The 27,468-nt window shown below is 33.0% G+C and overlaps 1 protein-coding gene across 1 annotated transcript in view; it reads right to left on the bottom strand.

Moving 5' to 3' along the window:
- nonC (serine/threonine-protein kinase Smg1) overlaps positions 1–27,468 on the bottom strand; it is a 1,124,353-nt gene that overhangs the window by 606,724 nt on the left and 490,161 nt on the right. Inside the window, exons 33-34 of the mRNA XM_090398044.1 lie at positions 21,303–21,494; positions 11,353–11,491 (exon numbers count right to left, since the gene is read on the bottom strand). Coding sequence (XP_090254170.1) covers positions 11,353–11,491; positions 21,303–21,494 — 331 coding nt within the window. The remainder of the gene's footprint in view (positions 1–11,352; positions 11,492–21,302; positions 21,495–27,468) is intronic.

Genomic DNA, 27,468 nt, shown 5'->3' with positions numbered 1-27,468 from the left:
GGCCACCCGGGTTAAGAAGGCTCTCAAAGTATTCCCTCCATCTGTGGAGGATATCCTTCTCGGTTGTTAAAAGTGCACCATCAGAGGCCTTAATTACCCTTGCTGTGCACGATTTCCTCTCTCGAAGGCGGCGGATGGTCTGCCAGAATACTTTGTTTGCATTTGCATAGGATGAATCTAATCTTTCTCCAAAGGATTCCCAAGCCTTCTGCTTTGCTGTCTTTACTGCCTTAGCAGCAGCTTTTCAGCATACTGCAAACGCATCTTAGGTGACCTGACTCTAAGCCATGTTAGGTAGGACTCCTTTTTTGCCCGGACAGTTTTTTGGAATTCTTGGTTCCACCGAGGTGTCCTTTTCTCACTGTCTGTTGCCACGCCGAGCCACTTTCTGCCACAGCATGAGAGTGCAGAGGCAGTGACAGCTGTTCTGAACAGCTTCCATTCCTCCTCGACATCTGCAGTATGTTTGGGAATCTCTTTGAACCTGGAGGAAATGTCATCTGCAAAATTCTTCCTCACAGCTTCATTTTCCAATGTCTCCCATTTCACGCGGTATAGCTGCTTAGGCCTACCAGCGTTGATGGTGGCATCTGATTTCTGAAGCCGTAGAGTGCACACAACAATATATGTATAACTGATTTAATGGGGATAATGAAAGAATTAAAAAAAGACGTCAATGACTTAAGAAGTTCAACTGAATATACCTTGAACAAAATAGATGGCTTTCTGGCTTGACACAAGAAATTAAGGAACTTAAAACACAGAACTTTCAACTAGAACATGCAAATATGAAACTGCATTAGGGAGATTAAAAAAATTCATTAAACAGTAAGTGACCTGAATGAACAGGCAATTAGCTCAAACCTGGAAATTGTTGGTGTTCCTCATGAGCCACATGAAAATATGAATGAAACAGCAAATCAAATTACACATAAAATTAAGATCAAATATAATGGGGATGATATTGAGGCTATACATCATGTTCCTAGTGGGCAGAAAAACAGAGCAATGCCTATCATTATAAAATTTAAAAGTAAAGTGATTATTACAGACAAATGGTTGGACGGAAATAAAAGTATCAAATATAGACTAAGTACAACTGATATATGTGACACTTTTAAGGATAGCAAAAGATATCTAAACGAGCACTTGACTGGAAACCTAAAACATCTACTGTTTATTGCCAAGAAACGTAAAGAAGTCGTCCACTACAAATATTGCTTGGTCAAATAGGGCAACTCTTCATCATCATCATCATACATATCAAGGATTTAGGCCTAGCATGGCCTGTTCCGGCCTTAGAAGTCATCGTCGAATCGTTTAAGAGTTTTCCTGGTTTTCTTTTTCCCCAATGGCTTGTACTTTAAGGCTTGTTTTGGTTATCTTTCTGTTTTCATTCTCTGAACGTGTTCCAGAATATGAATGAAACAGCAAAGCAAATTGCACATAAAATTAAGATCAAATATAATGGGGATGATATAATGGGGCAACTCTTCATGAGGAGTAATAATGTGTAATTTGTCATGATTCAATAGAATTAAGAAACTTTTTATCCTCAGACACTGTAAGTACTCTGAATATTTTGCATATAAATATAAGAAGTATTCGAGATAAACTAGAACACATTGAATTACTACTAGACAATTTAAACTATTGGCTAGATGTTCTGATATTAACAGAAATCTGGATTAAAGATGAATTGATTTGTACTATTTAAGCGGATTTAAAAATTATTATCAATGTAGAAATTATAACAAATCTGGAGGTGTAATTATCTTTATTCGAAATTACATATCTGCTAATAACATTAATAACATAAAAATGAAAACAACTGAAAATGTCAATTTATATTTAGAATATCATAATATATATATATATATATATATATATATATATATATATAGTCGGCCTGGTTGTCGAGTGGTCAGGGTATCCGCTCTCCAGTCAAAAGGCTGCGGGTTCGAATCCTGACGTGGGCATGGATGTTTGTGATCGTCTATTGTAGTTGGTGGAGACAGAGAGTTGTAGAGGAAGTGCCCTCCCTCGATGGGTCTGACTCCCTGGAGGTGTCATATAATAATAATAATAATAATAATAATAATAATATATAATGGCTATACATAGGTGGCATTGCTACAGAGAGTCCAACTTTATACAAGAACTCGAGTGTAGTTTAGATGAGATCAGAAGTGACAATGTTCTCATAATTGGAGATAAGAATATTGATTTGCTGAGGAATAGTGGCTCCTCTCAAGATTATCTAGATTTACTTGCCATGCATGGACTCGAACAAGAGAATTCAATGGGGGTAGAACATGCCTAGATCATGAATCCAGGAGAATTTTAAGTGGAAACAAAATCCAAGCAGCAGTTCTGCATCAACCTATAGCAGATCACTTTTCAATCACTATTACAGTACATTTGCAAGTACATCACAGAAATAGAACAACTGAAAACATCCCCTACACAACAATTGACTCCAGAGTATTGAAGCATAACTTGAGCACTGTCTCTTGGGAAGAGATAAAGATGGAAATAAATATTGAATCCTCATATCACAAATTTATTGCAATATTAAACAATAAAATACAGAGCTCAATTAAAGTTAAAATAAGAGACAAAATGAAAGAAACAAAGAACTGGATTACACAGACACTGCATAAAAATTGCTAGAGATAAAGTGTATAAAAAGTTTAACAAATACCTGTACAATCAATATTATATGAACACAGTTTTAAGTACTATAGAAATCTAATACACCATAAATTAAAAGAAAATAAAAATAAATACTACAGAAATGAATTCCTAAAATGCCACGGAAACCCCATAAAAAAATAATAGAAGTTTGTGAATAAATTAGTCGGCAAAGATATACACAAACAAACCCTCCCATACTTATATCGATATCAGTATGGGTATCGATAAGAATAGAGAAAATGGAGACAGAGGATTAGCTGAACATTCAATAATCACTTTGCCATGGTCAGTGAAAGCGTTCTGAAAAATGCTAAAACTACTATTCATTTGATAAATCTTTTTCCCACTTGTGAAAAATGAAAGCCTAAAAACAACCAAAACTTCAGGACACAATGGTATTGACACTAGCATTGTGAAAGAATGCCAAATGTACATTATGGAAACCCCCCCCCCCCCCAATGTACATTTTTAACTTATCACTGATGACAGGCACATTTCCATCAGATTTTAAGAAGGCCATAGTTGTACCTATTTACAAAAAGAGAAAGAAAAATAACTTGAAAAATAACAGACCGATCTCCCTTCCACCGGTCTTTTCGAAAATATTAAAAAAATTGGTAAAAATTAGACTCATGAAATTTTTGGACAGAAATAACTTTTCAAAGAATCAATTTGGGTTCAGGCAAAAGACTAGCTTTACTACTTTATGCTTTGCTGAACTTCACAAACACAATTTGTACCTCCTTAGATGAACATAAACTAATGCTAGCAGTATTTTAGATATACACAAAGCTTTTGACAATATATATCACATGAAATTTTAATAAAAAAAAATAGCAGTCATAGAAATACGAGGTACTGCCCTAAACTAGTTCAAAAATCACTTAAATGCCAGGTCACAAATTGTAAAAATAAACAACAGCTATAGCAGCTCCAAAACTGTGGTGTACCACAAGGATCTGTCTTAGGACCAATTTTATTTAATATTTATATCAGACTTATGCAATCTTAAATTAAACAGTACAATAAATACATTTGCAGATGATACTAATTTTCTCTACAGAAATTTTCTCCACAGCCAAACAAATGCAAACCATAGTGAATGCTGATCTTTTAAAAATAACAAATTGGTTCCAGTCAAATAAACTCAGTCTGAATGTCTCAAAAACTAAATATGTAAAACAGGCAAAACAAACTTCGCTGCACGATTAATTTTGAATGATTGGAATTGCAAGACAAATTCAAATTACAACTGTGAGAAAACAGAAAAAGTCAATGTAATAACTTACTTGGGATTAAAAATTGATAGTAATTTAAGCTGGAAACAGCATATTACTAATGTCATAAATAAAGTAAGGATTATGTTAAACAGACTTTACTACCTAAATAGATTCTTAAATTAAAATATGCTAAAAATATTATATTCTGCCTGGATTCAAAGCACACTAAAATATGATATATAAGCTGGGTAGGAATCTATCACACTATGCTGAAAGATTTAGTTTTGACTTAGAATAAAGTAATCCAAATCTTAACTAGAAACAAATACAACGATACTGCAATGTGTAATAAATACACCATATTAAACATACTATCCCATAGATATTTATACACCTAAAGGGTACTACTATTCATAAAAAATGACAAGAAATATGTAAATATCAAACAAGATGCTTTCATTAGTAGACATAAGGGCCTAAAATAATTCATAATTCCAAAAATAATAATATGTATATTATATGGATGTACATAACATAACTTTTTGTAATTGTATGCATTTTGTAACCTGGACGAGCTGTTGCTCTTAGGTTACACATGATTATAAAATTCTGCACTAGAATATGGAGCTTACAACAAAAAATAATATATATATATATATATATGAAAAACGCTTTAATGACAGTTACCGAGAGATAAAAAGATGACAAGATATATTTAAAAAGATACTACTAGTTTACTAGTTTCGTTGAATAGAACATCCTCAGGTATCACAATCAAAGAAGTATATAAAAAATTACAGAGACTTAAAATGGTAATAACAGAACAAGTATAAAAAGACAGTAGCGTGTTTGAAAAACAAATGTGAGTATGAGTTTCAAACAAACATATGCTACGCGTTGTCGCGAGTGCGCCAGTACTGAACAGAAGCAACGTGTGCGTCAGGGAGATTGTAACTCGGGCTGTTGTTGATATGAGAGGAATCTAGAGAAATTTCCCTGGATTGTGAAATACAGATCATGAACATCTTTTTATACTTGTTCTGTTATTACAATTTTAAGTCTCTGTAATTTTTTATATACTTCTTTGATTGTGATACCTGAGGATGTTGATCTATTCAACGAAACTAGTAAACTGGTAGTATCTTTTTAAATATATCTTGTCATCTTTTTATCTCTCGGTAACAGTCATTAAAGCTTTTTTCATAATATTCCAACCGAGTAAAAATGAATTCTCATAATATATATATATATTGATAACAATAAAAATAATTCTGATGGGTAAGGATGTTATTTGGCTTCTTTACAAGGCCTTGATAAGGTCTCGTTTGGACTTTTGTGCACAGCTCTGGTCTCCTTTTTTCCTTGGTGATTTTGTTACAGTGGAGAGAATGCAAAGGAGATGGATTGTGAAATACAGATTGAGTCCACAATTGAGCATATGTGGACTTAGCAAAGAGGGGAAAGAGAAGTGACATGATTGAGACTAACAAACTTCTGAAAGGGTCACACGCGTTTCAGTTGATGGAATTTTTCATTTTATGGAGTGAGAAAAGGACGAGGACATCCTTGGAAGTTGAGAATGAATTTCGTCAAAAAAGGGGTGAGAGCTAGATTTTTCTCTTACAGAGTGGTGCATGATTGGAATGGATTGCCACTGGATGTTGTGTGTGCAAGTAGTGTGAATGAATTCAAGAACAAGTATGAGGCCTCTGGAGGTCTCTCTAAAATTATTATTATTATAATTTTCTTCACAAAAGTCAATTAATTTTTCACTTCAATGATTCATCCTCCATTCCAAAGTTTTTAACTATATTTTCCTATCTTGCACCGCCAATTTTGGCATTCACGTAACCTTTCAATTTTGTCATGTGGATGGACTGAGATAGGGGACCAGAAGCCATTTCAAGATTTTGAAATATAACTGATCATTAAAAAGTTCAGTTTCATTTACATCCATGCTTGGATCTGAGTAAACTAAACTATAAGTACCAATCTTAAACACTCCTGATTCTGCCCACATAACTTTACTAATTCCAACCATGTTGATGTTCATTTCTACCATTTCCTGTTTGATATTTTCTAGTTTACCTATTCTGAAATAAATGTCTTACATTCAATGTTCCTATGCAGTCTAGTTTTCCTCATTTTCTAAGAAACAATGACAATTGGAGGCTTTGAAGTGTTTACACTGATTTCATCATTTGTTGTAACTTTTATTCCAAGGATAATCCAAGGCTTTTCCCTGTAATTTAAAACATATGGTGACAGGAATCCTAATCTTATTTGTATCTCACTTTTCTTTCAAGTATTGTTGCCACAGAGAACTTTGAATAATTTCAAGATCTACCAAATTTAAATATGAATCATTGTTATATTTCCAAGATTTCTTGATTATTTATATAAAGCAAATATCTAAATATCTAATCCTGACAACCTATATTGGTTTGTTAAGATTAACATATTTAACACAACTAGGATATATTTATTTCCTTTCTTTGTTGTTGATAAAGGTCCTATCTCATTAACTTCCACTTACTAAAATGGTCTAGAATGAGTAGGAAAAGTCTGTAAAGGGCTTTATTCTAAATTCTGATGTTAAATGACATTGATGGTATGATATAACACATGTTATATCTCATGCTATATCTCATTTCATACCACTTCTTTTGTAAAATCTTTCACTGGTTTTAAGAAAACCAGTGAAAGATTTCCATTTTGATAACCAGCCCAATTAGAATCATGAATCTGACCTAATATCTTATCCCTAAATTTAACATTACCCTTTTGCTTAATCAAGAATAGGCCATCATTGACCCTAGGCCAAAATGGCCCTCTTTCATTAGGATGACATATGTGACTTACTGTGTAAACAAATAGTTGTCTAATTACCAAAGCCTTACCATTGCTTAGAGTATTCTCAAGAGAATTATCAAAACCTTGATTTAACTGAAAAGAAGAATCTTCTAAGATTAGTGTGAATGTGAACATTCCTCACTACATTCTAAGCAAAAAAACTTATTGAATTATTTAAAAAATCACAAATCAAACATAATTTCTGAAGAAAATCTGAACAGTTATGAGATTATTTGAAGCATCAGTAACATTAAATGATACAACAACTGATATTTAGGTGGAAAATAAGAAAGTAAGATAGATATTTACAGAATTCCAGCATAATAATTTTGAGTCAAAAATTCCCTCAAGTCTTACTGCATCACTAAGATCATAAACATTTGGGATGAAATCTTTAAGATTTTTAATAAATTATTATTACTAGAAGAGACCTTCAGGGAGTCAGAGATTCATAGAGCGAGGCATATCACCCACATCAGCTATCATACTCTCTTTTGAATTCATTCACACTACTTGTACTCATCACCTTCAAAGACAATCCATTCCAGTACTCGATGAGAGAAAAATCTAGCTCTCACACCTTTCTCTACTGCATTTATTCTCAACTTCCATGGATGCACTCCTGTCCTTTCTCTACCCATAACATGAAAGATTCCATCTACTGATATTCTGTATGACCATTTCAGATGTCTCGATCATATCACCCCTCCTGTTTGCTAATGCCTGCAGTCCACAAATTCTCAATCACCTTTAACACAATCCTTTGCATACTCTCAACTGTATTCAACTTACCATGGAAAACAGGAGACTAGACTTATGTACAGAAGCCCAAGTGAGGTCATAAAGCCTTGTAAAGAGGCAAAATGACTTCCTTATCCTTACAAGTTAAGGTTTCATTTCATAATTGCAATCATCCTCTCAGTTGTGTTTGTAAACTTTGCTACATGGCCCTTGAACTTCTCTAGCCTGACTGTCTTCTAGCATAATTCTACCAAGTAATATGACAATGAATGTCTCATTACAACAAAGTGCATGATTCTACATTTATTTACATTACACCAACAGTCATTTTCACAATCCCAACCTATTCAAATCATTCTGCAAATACTGCATATCAGCTTACAGCTATATGCAACCTGTCAAATCATTGTCATTAATCCAGAGATTGAATAACATGCCAAAGGACTGATCCCTGTGGTACACCACTGATTACCTTAAATCTTTCTGACTCACCCCCCCCCCCCCATAAACCACTTTTTGATATCTGTGAGTTAGCCATCTTCTTATGCACTTGAATATTTTACAATCCAATCCCATATTAACCCATTTATGCCATAACTTTCCATGTTGTATGTCAAAAGCCTCAATAAACCTCCAAAAGCATCACTGTTTCATATCATATGAGACACTAGAAATGGTTGTATCCATTTCCCTTAAGTAACTCAATGGTCATATTATTATAAAATATGAGCAAGTTGCTAAAACATGACCATCCCTTAGAAAGGCTATGCCGTTGGAGATGGTTTCAAAATCTTCTCCACCATTACAAAGCTAATGATTGGTCGATACTTAACACATCAGTCTGTACCACCTTTGTGCACTGGGATTATCATACATTCTTTCCACACCTGGAATATTCCAGGATGGTACAGACTGATGTGTTAAGTATCGACCAATCATTAGCTTTGTAATGGTGGAGAAGATTTTGAAACCATTGCCAACAGCATGGTTTGAGTTATATAGCATGGTCAAGTAATAGCCAATTCAGTTGAATTGGCATCTGTGCTGATATCCTATCAGTGATGCCCTATTGCTGATAGGATATCAGCACAAATTCTCATTGTTCATGCAACAGTCTAATACATCCTCTCCCCATGAACCTGTGAGTTTCTTTACCCACTGATGGGCACTCATTAGTTGAAAAAGCTTCCCTTCTAATTTGTCATAATGCCTACCATCTACATTCAGTAGAATTATTCCTTCTTTCTTTTACTTGCAACATAAAGACAGAATTCTTATGGGTTGTCTTCAGCTTGTAGAACCAGTATTTTTTTTTTTTTTTTTTTGCATAATAAGACAGCATTTAGTACAATGAATGTAACTTTTCTGGCCTGCCCCTTACAAATTTCATAACTGACACCAGTCTTATGCACATAATACTCCTTCCACATCATCTTTTTCTCATAAAATCTCAGTTCTTAAGATTGCACATCCATTTCACTCCTACCCTATTTATTTTTCAAAATCTAGGACAATTTCAGATAATGCTTCATTTATGTATTCTTAAATGCTTCCCATGTGCTCTTTGAGTGTACTCAGCCTTGATGAATCATCACTTCTAAAATCTATTTCAACAGTCTTCAGCAAAATGGCCATGGTTACTGCAACCATCAGTGCATCCTTCTTACCCGATGAATACCTAGGCTTATTTTTACAAGCAGACTGTCAATGATGAGTGAGAAACCAATTTGAAAAGTACTTCATGGCCTTTTCAAATTGGTTGCCATTACCTTTTCTTCTCTAACATATATGAAAAAGATTCTAGAGACTAAAGAGAATATAACTATTTGGAAAGTGAATGTTGTAAAATATCTCTTAATCTATCCTCCATTTCTTTAACAAATGCAAATCATTAAGTTTTTGAAATGCTTTTTATTGGCTGCATCTACTATCCATCAAGCCTTATCTCATTCGAGGAAATATCATTCAATCATGTGAAGGCCTTTCTTCTGGTGACAACTTGGTATTGATTACAGAGGAAAGCAATATCCAGTAACTAACCTATTATAAGAGACAGTTACATTATTATTATTACCCTGAATATACTAATAACTTTTCTATACATTTGGAAAATTATGCTTATAAGCTTAGAATATTCAGTTATTAATAGTCTTTAAAGGCATCATATTCATCTATGTAAAAAAAAGAAGTTATTGAAAAAATGCTTTGCTTTTCCTTGCAATTTGGCATGAATAATTCGATATTTGACCATTTACCTGAATCTCAAAATCATTCAGCATGATTATAGAATGCATTACCATAAAATTCAGGAGTATAAAGTTTTCAAAAATTCAGCATCCTTTATAGTTTCACTGAGGGTTGATGAATTAACATAATGATTTGCAGCCCTTATATTATAATTACAGAAAATTCAATTTCCTGGAACTAGAAGGTAAAGATTTTTATTAACTTACACATTATTATTCGCCATCGATCATGTCAGCCATGTCATTTTTCTTATAATTATATATAGCTGTTGTGTGGGTTCGATTTTTTTTTTTTTTTTTTTACCTCCATCAAATACAGAGTGAAGGAAACAGACATTTCCAGATCGATAAAAACATTTAAAGATTATCTTCTTTTGTAAGCAAATAATACAGGAAAAAAATTAATTTGCTTTTAATTCACAGCAATGACACATTCTCTGAAAGAAAGTAATTTTAATAACAGGTGAGCAGTATGTTCAAATATAACTGATTAATAAGTCGCAGATGATTATTGAAATAATCTAGTATGGATGCTTGGATATTGATTATTATTACTCATGTTATTTAATAGAAAATAAAAAACACATGTTTAGGAAGCTAATAATTAAGTAAATATATTTAGCTAATTAGATTAATAAGCCAGTATTTCACCTTTGTCACCAAGACTGAGCATGTGCATGCAGGTACACTAGTAGGAAGGCAAACATAGACTGATTATAAAAGGCAATGCTTCTACAGGTCTAACCAGCATCTTCTATGGGTGGAGTGATGGACACTGATTGACAGAATCAAGATGATTTTCTCCCAGATTTTTTTTGGGATTGTAATACAACTGAATTTGTTCAAGTTTGAGGAATATTGTAAGGTGGTTTTAATTTAAATCACTGACTAAAACCTATTTTGTAAAGGAGAGAGGTTTTCTTCGTGTGATCTATTTCCATGGCACGGTCTGCTACTCTAGAACAACTGTAGTGAAGCTGGATGTATTTTTTGTGTTACTATAGATGGATATTGGCAGTTCTTCCGGTTTGTCCGAAATGTGAGGATGATAATGTAACATCATATTTAAGACTGCAGGAGCAAGGGATACTGCTGAACAAATGGTGGAGGGGGATCTTTAGGTGAGTGGATTTTTGTTAAGGTCTGTATGAGATGGCAATTTTTATTTATTTATTTTTGTGTGTGTGTGGGGGGGGGGGGGGGGGGGAAAGAAGAGGCAGAAGACTCTGTGTTGATTTTTTTAAGGGAAAGCCACTGGCTGAAATTGAGTCCCGAATGCGACTGATTTCAGTGGAAAGGCTAATGTGGTCTGAGCAGATGGTTCTAACCATGGTAAGGTTTCGGTAATACCATACAATATAGTATTATCAAAACCTTAGCTGGATTGACTTGATTGTTTTTTTGTTTTTAATAAGCTGGTGAATTTAAGCAATTGAAAAAAAATATACATGATAAAAACTTTTTATCTGCATGTGTTCATCTGCATTCGGCACAGTATCAAATGCAGATGAAGACATTCTAAACCTATCTTAATAATACTACAATTTTGTCTACAATTTTCAGGGTATAAAAGTTTAAGAATATGAAAACTATACCTCTCCAAGGTGCAGTAGGAGTTTCAGCTAAACCATTTTCTAGAACACCTCTAAGTTCAGATGCATGCTTTACCACTAGTCTAAGAAGTCGAAGAGTTGAAGTTACATTATCATCCTCACATTTTTCTTCTTGTAAATCCTGAAAATGACAATGTATTAATTAGAATAAATTACATCTCATGCAACTAACAAAATCTTTTTCTTTGATATGATCAATAATAAAAATAACCAATTGTAATTAAGAACAACCTGAAAAGAACAGACACGTGAAAGAAAAGATACTTACTGGAAATTGTAATATTCATTTTGTATATTCAACGAACTGTGCATTCAATTTATGTTAATTACAAGCTAGAAAATTTTCTGTGGTATTCTTCATAAGCACAAATCTGTTGATCTATGCTGTATGACATCTTTAAATCTAGGTTTTTTTTTTTTTTTTTTTTTTTTATATCGGGGAGGAGGGGTCTCTAAATAATTACTTTATATAATTAACTGGTAAAAATTCATGGGCCAATTCTGGCTATTTATTTATACTACTACTGATAAGAAAACTATACACCAGAAAGCAAACTCTTTGTTTATGAAATGCATTACTTAAGAGGTTTTTTTTTACGAATATGATCTATATCCGACTTTACACCAGTTTTCAAAAAAAAACTGTCTTTTTTTTTTCTCTGTCTATCACTAAAAACACATTCTCTTTGAACTTTACCTGCTTTTCAACCCGTGTTTTGCTCATGTCATCTGTCCTATTTTGGCCACATTAGCCAAACAGATGAGTTTGCCATATTACAAAAAGCACTCTAAATCCAATAATGTTCTTCAATATTCTTCATAAGCACAAATCTGTTGATCTATGCTGTATAGCATCTTTAAATCTGGGTTGTTGTTTTTTATATCGGGGAGGAAGGGTCTCTCTAAATAATTACTTTATATAATTAACTGGTTAAAATTCATAGGCCAATTCTGGCTATTTATTTATACCACTACTGCTAAAAAAAACTATATACCAGAAAAGCAAACTCTTTGTTTATGAAATGCATTACTTATGAGTTTTTTTATTTATTTATTTTATTTTATTTTATTTTTTTTTTGCAAAGATGATCTATATCCCCTCCCTTTACGCCAGTTTTTAAAAAAAAAATGTCTTTTTTTTTTCTGCCTATCACTAAGAACAAATTCTCTTTGCTATCTTTACCTGCTGTTCAACTGGTGATTTGCTCATATCATCTGTCCAGTTGGACAGCAGTCATCTGTTTGGCTAATCTGTCCAAAATAGATGACTTTACCATATCAAAAAAAAAAAAAAGCACTCTAAATCCAACAATTTCCACTGCATATTCTATACAACACATAGTATAACTTTCACCAGAAACAAATAAAGATACTCCACAAAAATAAATTTAGATTTGATCAACTTTTAATGAAACCTTTGAAACAATGCTTCAACATTGATTCAGTCATTAACTCTGTAATCCAACACCAAAATTATAAAAAATATTACCTTAAATTATTAATAATATTTATATACTTATGCATGTTAAAAGTAAATGAAATTCTGAGAAGTGTCAGCAAAATGGTTCATCGTGAGAATAGTCAGATATGGCAAATCAACTTCCATGGGTGCAAGCAGCAGAATTCACCATTACTGATCTCGAGGCTGAAGATGAATGATATTGGCAAGGTTCAATTCTAGATACCTAGAAGCATGCATGGTTAGAACTTCCTTAATGGCCATAGTACTGCAATGCAGAAAGCAAGAGGGGAAGCTACTGCATTCAACCTCCCCAGACTACCAAATTACCATGGAAAACACAACAAGAACAATCTCCCCCAAGTTCCTGTCATCTCTTAAATGGGACAGGAGTGCTAAGAATCTCCAGCAAACCAATGAAAATAGGAAGATGGAATGTTAGAACTTTGTTTGAAGCTGAAAAACTGAGAAATGTTATTGAGTGAAAGACTAAAAAAGAGAAGACTAAAAATACAAATCTTAGGACTCGGTGAAATAAGATGGCCAGGCTCAAGGAAATGCAGTTCCAATGATATGACCCTATATTACTCTGGAAGCAGTAATAATACTCACCAAAGTGGAGAGAAATATTATTAAGTAAAGAAACATCCAAAAGCGTACTCAACTTTATTCCATTCTCCAATTAGTTAACAGGATTAGTCAATTAGTCCAATTATCCATAGGATAATGCTCCTACAAATCAAAGGCCATGCAATGAACATCAAGTATTCACACCAACTACAGATAAGGATGATGCAGAAATTGACCTTTTCTATTCTCAACTGAAAGACCTTCTCCAAATGACAAAGAAACATGACATCAACATCATCATGGGAGAATATAATACAAAAGTAGGGAAAGGAACATCAGGAGTCACAGTATGACAGTTTGGACTTGAGATAAGAAATGATACAAGAGATCGTTTAATACAATTTTATACAAAATATACAATTTAATACAAGAAGAAGACCTAATAATTACAAATATGTGGTTTTAGCTTCCAAACAGAAGACTCTACATGTGGAAACCTCCACAAGACAACAGCAACAGTATAGTCAGAAAACAAACTGATTATATCTTAGGTCAATCAATGTTTTAGAAGTAGTGTAAGGAGTGTAAAGACCTATCCTAGTGATGACATTGGTTCAGACCACAATCCACTAGTAGCGGAACTGAAATTGAGACTAAAAAAAATCCAGAAAATGAAACAGATGAAAAAACTAAAGTTAAAAAACTTAACTTTAAGTTGCTTGATGATGAACTAAAAGTGAATGAATTATGGAAGAAACTAAAAGAAAAATTATTAAAAATAAGTACAAAAATACTGGGTTATAGTACATCTCATAAGCAGAAGGATTGAATAACTGTTGAGATCTTATCCCTTATGGACTAATGCAGACTGCATAAAGATATTACAAAATATAGAGAAACAGAGATCAAGATGACTTCAATCTTTGCAAAAAAATTAAAGAATTAATGAGATTTATGAAAAAGCGACATCCTATGCTACTTAGGACTAATGAAGGAGTGTTAACCCTAGAAACATCTAAAAAAGAACAAGTTTGGACTGAATACATTAAGGCACTATTTTCTGATAATAGAGAAGACAAGACATGATCAAATTATCAAGAAATGTTAAAGAGTGTGGACCCAAGAAACTATCAGCAGAAATTATTAAACTAATTAATGACAGTGATGATGAACAGCCTATTTTTCTACCCACTGCAGGGTGAAGGTCTCTCCCATTGCAGAAGGTTTGAGTCTACTACTCCCATGGTGACCCAGTCCATATTGGAAGAGTGTATCTATACTTGGGTGAATGAATGTATGAGGGCGGAAGAGAATCAGAAACATCCATGCCTACTCGGGATTCAAACCCACAGGCCTCTTGGCTGGAGAGTAGATATGCTAACCACTCGGCCAGCCTGGTTGGCCGAGTGGTTCAATGACAGTAATATTGATAAAATTGTTAAATTATTCAACAGAATTTATGATATAGGAAACTACTCTCTGAATGGATGAACTCAATCTTCATTGCATTGCCTAAAAAACCTAATACAAAAAATTAGTAATGATTTTAGATTGATTAGCCTAATGAGCCAGTCGATAAAATTATAAATTAAAGATACCAAGAAATTATATACTTGGATGAAGGATTAACCCAAGTAACCAAGTGAAAAAACATTCAACAAGCCAGACCCTCAAAATATTCCTAAAAATTATTCATAACAGAATATACAAAAATGTGATGATCTCATTAGTGAAATTCAGTTTGGTTTCTGAAATTGCAGAGAAACAAGAGAAACACTTTTTTGCTCATGTATCTAAGCACAAAGATGCAGAGAACAACATACTGACCTTTGTTTTATTGATTTCAAAAAGGCTTTTGATAAGGTCCAGTCCAGCATAATAAACTCATAAACATCTTAGAACAACTAGGCCAAATGATAAGGATGTTAAAATCATTAAAAACTCTACTATGTTCAGACTGCCTCTGTCCTAACAAACTACATCAAGACAAGCAATATCAAAATTGAAAGAGAAGTGAGTAAAGGATGTGTACTATCTCCACTTCTGTTTAAAATCTATTCAGAAGTCTTATTTCTCAAGGCCTTTGTAGGAAGAAAGGAAGCACAATATCAAGGGCAACCACTCAAGATAACTCAAACATTTCTTCAAATGTTTGAAGTATTCTAAGTAATCCTAAGTAAAATAAGCATGGATTTTTAACATCCCCTTAGAAGATCTTTAGGCTATTCTTTGATTTAAAAAATAAAAAAAATAATAAAAAGTCAAAATAAAAATTTTTGCTTTCCTTCCTTAAATATAACTCTGTCAAATATTAACGCACAGATAGAAGAGGCTTCAATTTGGTTTATTAAGATAGTGAAATGAGGATATTATGGATCCATCTACATTTTATAGCCAAATGTAGAAAGAAACTTAAAAGTTTAGGAAATTTTACCAGAGCTTTCTAATAAGCCCTGATAAATTTCGATACTAAGTTTCTTTAAACATTTGCCTGTAAATATTCTCCATTTCAATATAACAAAACTGTCATTAAATTCTACAGGGCATATTTATTTTAAAAAAATAATACAATATAAAAATCATAAAAAAATACTGCACCTATTTCCTTAAATAACATATATTGTAGCTATTTCATCAAATAATAAAATAAAAATATTAATGAAACTTTTATTTTAACTTTTATTAATCAAAATGAATTCACAATAAATTATGACATAGAGAAAAGAAATTTTTCAGCATTTTTGGGAGAGTTTACGTCTTTTTTTTTTTTTTTTTTTTAATCTAAATATTTCTAGCTTCTGAGAAAAAAAAATACATTAGTAGCCAGTGCCAAAAGAAGGTTTCTCTGAGAAACTGTATCGTAGCATAAGTTTATACTCATTTGTCTTGGAATCCTTCCTTTTTTTGAGCATTTGAATATGGTCATTTATCCAATGCAATAATTTCAGACATAAAGATTACATTGCCTGTTAAACATGTTTTTTTTTTTTTGTGTTTTTTTTTTTAATTTTTTTTTTTTTTTTGTATTAATGTTGAATAATATTTGTTGTTTTGGTAGAAAATGAATTTCTTGAGTTCTTGAGAGATGACTATACGTAAAGGAAGGCAGATGTTGATCAAGAACTATAGATCTGATCATTTCATCAAAGGATGTGTTTGTTATGAAAGTTTCACACTTCCCGCCAGTAGATGACAATGATCTTGAAGTGATCACCTGGGTTGTGGTAAGCCATATGAAGACTTCTGTTAGAAAAGGATATATGTGGAATTATAAGCTTTGGAGACAGCTTGAAGCAATAGCATAGGATGAGGAGTTGAGGAGATAAGAATTAAATGCTATATGGGAACTGCCAAAAAGATACTTCACAGTTAAAGGCATCAATGTGTGAATGTATTCCAAATGTCAAAAGCTGAATAAAGTAGGTGTCAAATGGATGAATAAGGGGATTAAATATGAATCTGGAAGCAGGTACTTTGGTGGCAGCATAAAATGAATAATAGCAGCAATCAATTGCATGAGGGGTATAAAGATCAGGGGCCAGGAGAATGACTCAGCTGATAATGACGACAAAAGTGCAATATGAGCAAAAATTAGCAAATCAAGCAAAAAAAAAAAAAAAAAAAACCCTAAGGATTTTTTTGATATGTGTCAAGTAGAAAGAAGAATGATTATGGTATGATAATATTAATGAATGAAATTGGTAGATTGATAACTGCTGCAGGTGTTCACAGTAAACAGTTCACCAGAGTATTTCATCCTCAGTGTGAAATTCAGAGAGGTCCAAGTATAGAGAATGAAATGAGAGAGAACTTACTGGAGAACGAGCAAGAGATATGAGGGGTTATGTAAACTAGATGCCAGTAAGGCAAAAGAACTTTATGATCTATCGCTACGTGTCTTAAGGAAATGTTCCAGGGAGTTAGCATCAGCCTTGGCCTACCTATTTAACAAGTCTTGCAACAGGACTAGTTACAAAGAAGTGGAAGGAAAGAAGGAAGAAAGATCAAATTGTTCCACTTCACAAAGTTGTAGTTAAGGTATTGGAGAGACTGGTGAGAGCTAGTATACAAAAGTGGGTTCATAACAGCAGTATTCTCTGTGCTTGTCAGCATGGGTTTATTAACTTGCTTATGTACTATAACAGAGTGACAAACATAATGGATAAGGGAGATTGATGTACAGTGATATAGTTAAATTTTGAAAGGGCTTTTGAAAGATTGCAACACCACAGGTTGGCACCTAAACTGGAGCAGCAGATGGGATTCGATCATACCTTAGTAAAGATGGATTGGCAATCCACTTATTAGACAAGGGAGATTGATATACAGTGATATATTTAGATTTTGCAAAGGCTTTTGATAGATTGCCACACCACAAGTTGGTAACTAAACATAAATTGATCTAGTGAGTTGGATAGAAAACTGGCTCTCGGATGGGTATCAGCAAGTTGTGTATGGGGGGGGTGCACTACCCCAGAATAGGAAAGTCACTAGCAGTGTGCCGCATGGATCTATTTTGGGACTACTGTTATTTAATTTGAATATTAATGATACTGGGATGGGTTTAACTAGTAATATATAACTGTCTGCAGATGATGTGAAACTGGGGAGAGTGATGAGGAATCAAACAGATGCTAGGGCCTTTACAGGAGGGCTTGAATAGACTGTATGAGTGGGAAAAAGTATGAAGCTGTCTGTGACAATGCTGCAAAAGGGTAAGGTTCTGAAATTTGGTAAGCAACAAAGGGATACAAACTATATGCTTGGTGGGGAAATTTGGAGGAAGTTGAGGAGGCAAGAGACCTTTGAAGGTTGATGACAAGGATCTGAAGTTCAGAGGTCACATTTCACAAGTTGTAAAGTCATCACATCAGATTATGGCAATGATGTGGAAGAATATCTGCAGAAATAAAGAGGTTATGGTTCCAATGTACCTTAATGTGCAGATATAAACAGGTTATGGTTTCAAGGTACAAGGCCTTGATCAGGTCTCACATAAACTATTGTGCATAGATTTGGCCTCTTGGTTTCCATGATTATCAAAATTAAATATGTTAACCTCAGCTCTTTACTTTATGCAGATGATATTAAACTCTTAACTAAAATCCAATACAAGTCTGCAGGATTTCTTCACTAAACAAAATCACTATTCTGTTTTTGATTTGCCATCTTTACTAAAATTATGTTTCTTTCACTTAAGTAAAGAAACAAATAATTTTAGTGAGATGTCAAATCAAATACAGAAATATACAGTAGAATAAGCAAAGTAGGCAAGGTAGATAATTAAATGAATAAATTTACATGGAGTCAAAAGACTAAACCACCTGCATAAAAGGAAGTGCAAGCCTTTTGACTTTATGGATATGAGAGTTTAGCTAGAAATTTTAAAAAAAATGAATAAGACCTGAGACCACAGATTACAAGAGTTCAATGAAAGAAGTGAAAAGATGGTTATCAATGGCAGAATGATATTCAAATTCAGGATACTAAGAAGAAACTTAAAATGGTTGGAATTCTGGAATACATGAGGTAAGTTATTCTAAGGAGATATGGTTAGATGGAAAATAGGTTAGATACCAAGATTATGGAATAATGATCTGCAGAAGCCCAACAAAGATCTACATAGATTCCCAGAGTTAGATGTGCAAAGACCAAAACAGATGATCTAACAATACTGACGGCATGACAAATAAGAGAAAAATTGTCAGCAGTAATAATGTCAACTTATTATGCAATAAAATAGCCAACTACCCAGCATTTCCTCCAAATCAATACAGGAAAAATATAGTTATCAACTCTGAAATAGGGAATCATAAGAAAAAAAGCCTAGAAAACCCTGAAATCTTGAGATCATTAGCCCTTTCAAAAATAAAATATGGACCCGATTCAATAAAGATCTACACAGATGACTCCAAAAATCCAAATGGCAATTCTGGGAGGAGTGGTGTACTGATCTATGGCTCTCATAATATAGAAATAAAAACAACTAGCAGTATTGGATGCAACTCATACCATGCAGAATTAATAGCCATTAACACAGCACTGCAATATTTGGACAAACAAAACCCGAAGGAGTTTATATTTTTCACAAATTCCTTAGCAGCCCTTCAAGCTATTAAGAACTGCTAAACTAGCCATCAAGAAATACTTAGAGACATAGCAAAAAACATAAACAAACTACATAAGGATTCCAAAATTATCTTCCAATGGATCCCATCCCATGTGGGATTAAAGGGAAACGAAACTGCAGATGAAGTAGCAAAAATGGCTGCAACATCAAGTGATACCACAGATTTCGATCTTTTTAAAACCACCCAAAAAGAAAACATAAAAAGAACAATTTTTCAGGATATGACTCATCACTGGTACTCAACAGAAAATCCAGGTGTTACCATCAACTCCAAGTTTAATCGCAGTGCCACTACCATGATCTCTTGCCTGAAGACCGGCCACACAAGACCAATCAAGTTTAGCAATGGCATAGAAGTCTTCCCCACCAGCAAAATCTGTAACATCCAGGAAGCATCACCAATGCATTTGCTAAACTGTATGAATATTTCCAAATCTGAACTGTATAACAACCCAGAAAAGGTGCTGTATAACATACATGAACTCTATGATCTGGTGTATTAATACCATGGGATAATAAAAAAAAATAAAATTAAAAAAAGTCATGCAGTACTATCATAGTATCCAGTGTGCCCCTTGAAGGAACATAATCACACACACACACACAAGGTACACGCAAGCTTAAGGTACTGGAAATAGGAAATAGTCAATCAGCATGCTTGCACTCTCTCCTCACAACAAATTACAGATTATGCCACTAAGTCATTAGAAATGTTATATTAAAAATATTATTAATGTGTAATTCTCACTGAAGAACTGAAATAGGTTAAGCTTAATTTATTTGAAATATACATACTTAAGCTACTCCTTTAAATCATAAAACAAAGATTTAACATATCAGTTTTATGTCAAATTAATTATATGCTGACAACAAACTGTCTTGAGTTTGGAAGATTTTGGAAAATGAGCAAAAAGAGTGAATTATAACTTTTCTACAGTAACTGCAGATTGTGTATATAATCATGTATTAATGTTTGTTGATTGCACAATAACAGAAATGTTTTTTATATTCTACATAGGTATACTTATAAATTATACACTTGCATATTTAAATTTTATAAAGTGAGAAAAAAAAAGGTTAACTTCGCAGGCATAGACTTCTGTGTGGCTAATTGGTTCAAAAGATATATTTCGGTGATTACGCCACATTTTTTATTATTCCATTATACAAAATACTGAAATAATAGTTCCCGACAAGTTTCGTAAATCGTAGGATTTACATCTTCAGGGGTAAATAGTATAACTTATAAATGAAGATGTAAATCCTACGATTTACGAAACTTGTCGGGAACTATTATTTCAGTATTTTGTATAACCGAATAATAAAAAATGTGGTGTAATCACCGAAATATATCTTTTGAACCAATTAGCCACAGAAGTCTACGCCTGCAATTACAAACTTATGGTGAGTGCTTTTGGCATAAAGTTATAAGTTATACTATTTACTCCCTGAAGATGTGAATCCTATGATTTACGAAACTTGTCGGGAACTATTATTTCAGTATTTTGTATAACTGAATAATAAAAAATGTGGTGTAATCACCGAAATATATCTTTTGAAGGTTGACTTCATCTTTTCTACAATACCTGTGTGATTGTGTATAAAATCTGAATGCATGAGGTGAGGTAATTTAATGAGATATGGCCAGATGGAATCTGTTTGTCATCGAATCACACAAGAATGCAAGTTGAGTCAGACCAAGTTATCAAGTACAAAGAAATTAAAAAGTTACAATTAAATTCTATTTTTATAAATTATGCATTTACAACTAACCTGTCCACTAAGATTAAGGTACTGGAAATAGGCAGTGGCTGATGCTTTGTAATAGCAGTAAGTCCGAAGTATCACATTTTTGTGCACTTTAGTCAACATATCCATAACATGTGCTTCATTTGGTAGATTCTGAAGTGAAGTACTTCCTGAGAGGAGGCGTTGCTTTAAGGTATCACCTTCTGTTCCTTCACTCTGGAAAAAATATCAATTAGTTGCTTGTCTAAAACAAATCAGAAAATTCTTGATGATAATAATAGTAACTTTGTGTGGACATTCAAAAGAAGGAAAAACACCATTAAACATGCAAATATCTTATTCAGATAGACCAAAAATGTTACTAAAAAAATAACAGAACACCCAAAATCATTTTTGTAATTGATTATTATAAATTTAAAATCAGAGGTAGAAATAAAGAAATGTGGACATTTTTAATGTTTTTAAATTCATATTTCATTTGTTGCTAACCAGGCATTATAGTTCTATAACGAAAGTTATAGGGGAAGAAACTTGGAAGAGACCACACTCCTACCAGGCACATCTCCAGAGTGGCAGATGCGGGAAACCAAAAAGGTGGCTCCGTCGATTTTTGGAGCAGATGTGCTTGAAATTAAAACCCTCCATCTTCCAGAAAAGAAAGGAAAAGAAACAGTGTTATCAATAGCAAAAGACACTCTAAGTACCAAACCCTAAAATGCAAAAAGGTGGCTCTGAATAAAGAATAAAGAGCCGTGGACCAAAGGATGTAGCAGAGACATGGCAAGCTGGCTACATTATTATGCCAGTAACTTCCATGAGCCAGAGGAAGTTTACAAGTCAAGACAGCGGTACTGCGTATGGGACAGCTGACACGCCTACTTGAAGACCACATAGAGTAGGTGAGAAATCAGTAATGTGGTCAGCCAAGGACATGAAACACGTAGCCACCCTCAACATAAGATCATTATACTGACCTGGAAATTTACAATTAGTAAAGGAAAATTTAACAAGACTGAAATGGAGTATTTTAGGTTTATCAGAAACACATTGGTGTGAAGATGAGTTTATGGATTTACCAGAAGGAAGCCTATACTTCTCAGGAAGAAAAGATAACATACAAAGAGAAGGAGTTGCATTATTAATTGAGAAGAAACTTATACACTCAGTAATTGAAAGAAAACCAGCATCTCCTAGAATAATCACAGCCAAACTTCAAGCAAAAGAAAAAGGTCAAACAATTAAAATAATCCAAATATATGCACCAGACAGTAACCATTCAGAAGAAGAAATAGAAAATTTCTATGAAGAACTACAACAGGAAATAGATAATTCTGAAAATAGAGAACTCATGATAGTGATGGGAGATTTTAATGCTAAAATAGGACAGTTCACAGCAGACAAAAAAGATGTGATGGGGAAATTTGTATACGGAGTGCTTAACAACAGAGGAGAACAATTACTCCACTTCAGTAAAGCAAGCGATCTAATGATTGCAAACACATGGTTCTATCAACACCCTAATATAAATATACGTGGACATCCCTAGATGGTAATATAAAGAACTGCATAGACTATATCATCATAAACAAACAATGGAAAAGATCAATAAATGTACGAACATTAAGAAGCTCTGGTTTCGACACTGATCACGAAATATTAACTGCCAAAGTGAAGATAAAATTCAAAAGGAAAAACAATATCAGAAAAGAAGAAAACATCAACCTATCAAAACTAAAAGATAGCTCAAGCAGAAGTCGATTTTTAGAACAGATGTGCTTGAAATTAAAACCCTCCATCTTCCAGAAAAGAAAGGAAAAGAAACAGTGTTATCAACTGCAAAAGACACTCTAAGTACCAAACCCAAAATAAATAAAGAGTGAATAACCCAAAAAATCGTAACTACAATGGAAGAGAAAAGAGAGGCCAAGATACTTGTAAACCAACAAAACAATGAAGAGAATAGAGAAGAATACAGAGCACTAAAAAATAAAGTTGATAACCTATGCAAAAAAGCCAAAGAAAAATGGTTAGAAGCATACCAACAAAACAGCTTAAAAGTCTTCCATGACACTATAAGCGAAATTACAAAGGAATCTCAGAAAAAGCAGTATCAATGATAAACAACAAGATGACTGAAACAGGGAATATTGAAAATATAAGAAAAGTCTGGTCAAACCATTTTAAGACTATATTTCACCAAGGAAACAAACTACAATGCAACAATGGAAGAAAATAAACTATCCAAAAATTATCCAATCCCATTCAATAAAATACTACAAACAGGAGAGATCCCAGATAACTGGAGAACTGGAAAGATCATCCCAATATACAAGAAAGGAGACAAAAGAGACTGCAGAAATTACAGACCAATCAATTTACTCTCCCACACCTATAAAATATTCGTAAGAATTATACAAAATATATTAAAAAACACCTATGAAGAACTGATATGCATAGAACAAGCTGGTTTCCGAGGAAAATATTCAACAATAGACCAAATTTCCACATTGCACCAACTAGCAGAGCTCAGCTGGGAAGACCATAAAGAACTATATTGTTGTTTTGTGGACTTTAAACAAGCTTTCAACAGGGAAATCCTTCTTAAAGTTCTACTAGAAAAAGCAATAGACAAATATATAATACAGTTTCTGATAAGATATTACTCTAAGACAAACGCAATAATTTAAAAGGACAAAATCAAAACAGAATCCATAGAGATCCAAAAAGGAGTAATGCAAGGATGCCTATTATGCCCATGCCTATTCAACATATATCTAGATGAAGTTGTAAAGAAGGCAATAGACAATGAGCATGGAATCAATGTCAATGGTTTAAACATAAATAATATCAAATATGCAGATGATCTCGTCCTTATTGCAAGAACCCCAAATGAACTACAAAGGTTGATATACAAGCTAAACGAAACCTGTAAAACATATGACATGACAATAAATATACAAAAGACAAAAGTGATGAAAATAGGGAGGAACAGAGCTATCATCTCAGCCATCCTAAATGGAGAACAAATAGAACAAGTAGACAATTTCATATACCTTGGATCAAAACTAACAGAAACAATAGATGAACTCAAAACAATCAAACACAGAATAGGTATAGGATGGACCACCATGGGAAAATTACAGAAAATCTAGAAAACAAAAAAGATATCTAAGCAAGCCAAAATCAAATTATATGAATCAATAATTATACCAACAGTCATCTATGGAGTAGAAACATGGACAGTTAAGAAAAGAGAGGAGAAAAAAGCTGCTGGCATTTGAAATGAAATTCTTAAGAAAAATAAATAAAACAAACAGCACAGTCAGACAAGAATTATTGTATAAAAAGGCAATAACAGAAAAATTAGAAAACAACAACTAAGATGGTATGGCCACACTGTACGCATGGACGCAGACAGACTTCCTAACGTCCTAATCGATACTTTTCCAACTGAAAAAAGAAGACCCGGAAGACCAAGAATTACCCAGCTAAAATTAATAAAGAACATCTTGGGATGCAGAACATATAAGGAACTTTTTCGAACAATGAATAGAGAAGACTGGAAGAGCCTGCTCAAGAGAAGACTCAACCCGTGACTCAACCCGTCTTAGATGGAAGAGAAGAAGAAGAAGGAGAATGAAAGTTATTTATGTTCCATTGGTAAACTGTCTATATGCAAACAAACAGTTTACACAGGGCTAATTAACATTAACAAAAGTTCTAGGTAAGCAGTAGTTATCTTGATTCTTAATATTTATTTTATGAAAGAAACAATGCTTTAATTTTATACATTAATATAACACACCCACCCACATACACAAAAGGTTATAAATTCTGTGGTGGCTCTTAGTGGAGAATGTGGACAGGAGTCAGATGAGAAGGAAGCTATTGATATTATTCTTGTCATGGTTGGACTAAGACAAATTTGCACCCCAGGTAAACTCCTTCTGCACCCCAAGATTTTTTTTTTATTTTTTTTTTAATATTTAATACTTCCTGATTGTAAATAGGTATAGGTTTTCTCAAATGATTAATAATTTCATAACTTCAAGATTTCTACTTGTCATTTCTATTCACTAACAAAAAAAATAAAATAGTACATACAAAAAAAAAATTACTAAATTATTGGCTATTAAAAATATGGGTTTTACACTTTTGATTTTATCAATTATAATTTACATATATATTTTTCTTGATTTTAAATCTGCAAAAGTTTTATTCTTTCACTAATGTCTATTTTCTGAACAACTGCATTTTCAATAGATAGTAAGGCTAAAGAATTTAATCTCTCACTCCCCATTGTTGATTGCAAATATGTTTTGATAAGTGTCAATTTGCTGAAACTTCTCTCACTGTAATAGGAATTGTCAGCAGAAATCTCAATGCAACCCACGTATTTGGAATTATATTCTGCAAATTATTTGCTTTTAAAAATTGTAAAGTTTCCAATGGCAAATTAATGGAAGTAAACTGTTTAGAGATTTAATATCTTCAAAGAGCTTGTTCCCATCAATGTCACTATTATTTTCATGATGAAAAATTGAATGCAAATCCATTCATTTGCATTCAATTTTTTTTAATTCATTTAAATCACCTATTTTAGTTATATTAAAAAGAAAACCCCAATTTCGCTCGTACGTTTTTATTTGTTCAAATTTTTCTTCAAGAGATGTTAATATCATGTCCAAAATGATGTTGAATATCCTCATGAACAGTAACAAGAGTGTCTTCAGATTCATAACTAAATAATTTCTTCCTACGAATTATTCTTTTTTCAGTAAATATTGGCTCCATTCCTAAAAGCTTCGCTAATTCCTCAGCTTGAGTCAAAGCATTTTCAAATTCTAGTGTACGGTATTGTCTAATGTTAATCCAATGAAGTATGTCGTACCACGTCACTAACATAACTAAAAATGAATAATCACAAAGTTTTTCTGCTAGTGTTAAAGATTCAGATTTGGTGGCTGCATCAGTTGAATTTTCACTAATTATTATCAGGGCATGATGAATTTCGACAATCTGATACCTAACTGAGTTTATTCATGCAATACAACTCTCCCAATGAGTTTCACATACTGCTTTAACAGTGAAATTTAGTACATTATCAGATAAAATTTTTCATCTAGCAATGGATGCTGAAAATAATTTATAAAGCCATTGAATAACACCAAAAAATGAAACAGATTGTGGGCAAGACATTGCTGTATATCTTATAACTAAATTTAAAGAATGGCAGCCACAAGGTATGTAAAATGCTCGGGGATTTACTTGCCGTAAACGAGCTTGAACAACTTTATTTTTCCTTCGCATATTGGACCCCTTGTCATAGCCCTGTCCTCTAATATCATTAATATTTAATTTTAAATCTAAAAGCAAGTTAATGATCTTATCATATAATGATTCTCCTGTAGATTCATTGATTTCATAGAATGAAACAAATGTTCTTGAATAGCTAAAACAGACTGTTAAGTCTACGAATCGTAAAAAGAAAGTTGTTCTTTGTGACTAATATCTGGGGTACAATCTAAAATAATTGAAAAGTATTTTGCTTCTTTGTCAAGCTTAACAATATCATCGCAAACAGCTGAAGCCAAAAGAGAAATTATTTCCTTTTGAATAGTTTTGCTGCAATATGTTACAAGGATTTCCTTCAACAAAATGTGACGTACATATTTGTGCATAATGACATCATATTTACTCAATAATTCTATCAAACACAAAAAATTGCCATTATTTGGAGTATACAATCGATCTGATGAACCACGGAAAGCCAAATTATGGGTTGATAAAAATAATATAATATCACACAGCCTTTTCAATATATTTTTCCAATACTCTCGTTCTTTAATAATGACTGACTGCATTTCTTCATCTATTGTTTTACTTTTTTGAAATCTCGTATTTGTTTCAGCCCATTTGAAATAATTTTTTACATGTTCTGGTGAATTTTCATGACTCTTTAAGTAATCATTTACATGTTTCCACTTACAATGACCACCTGATCCTAAGGCTGAAGTTACTTTATTAGAGTAAAATAATTTGCAGCAAATAAAATACTTTGTTGGCACTCATTGAATAAATAAGCCATTTTCGTAAATATTTTTCACCATTTGGAGTTATTCTATAACACACTGATGCTGAAAAACATCGATTTTCTGTATCTTTGGGATAAACAAAATCAGTGCTTTCA

This window comes from Typopeltis vanoorti, chromosome 9, assembly GCF_054136105.1.
Source record: "Typopeltis vanoorti isolate ZY-2024b chromosome 9, IOZ_Tvanoo_1.0, whole genome shotgun sequence".
In the NCBI taxonomy this organism is placed as follows: Eukaryota; Metazoa; Arthropoda; class Arachnida; order Uropygi; family Thelyphonidae; genus Typopeltis; species Typopeltis vanoorti.
This window is presented reverse-complemented; position numbering and strand designations above follow the sequence as displayed.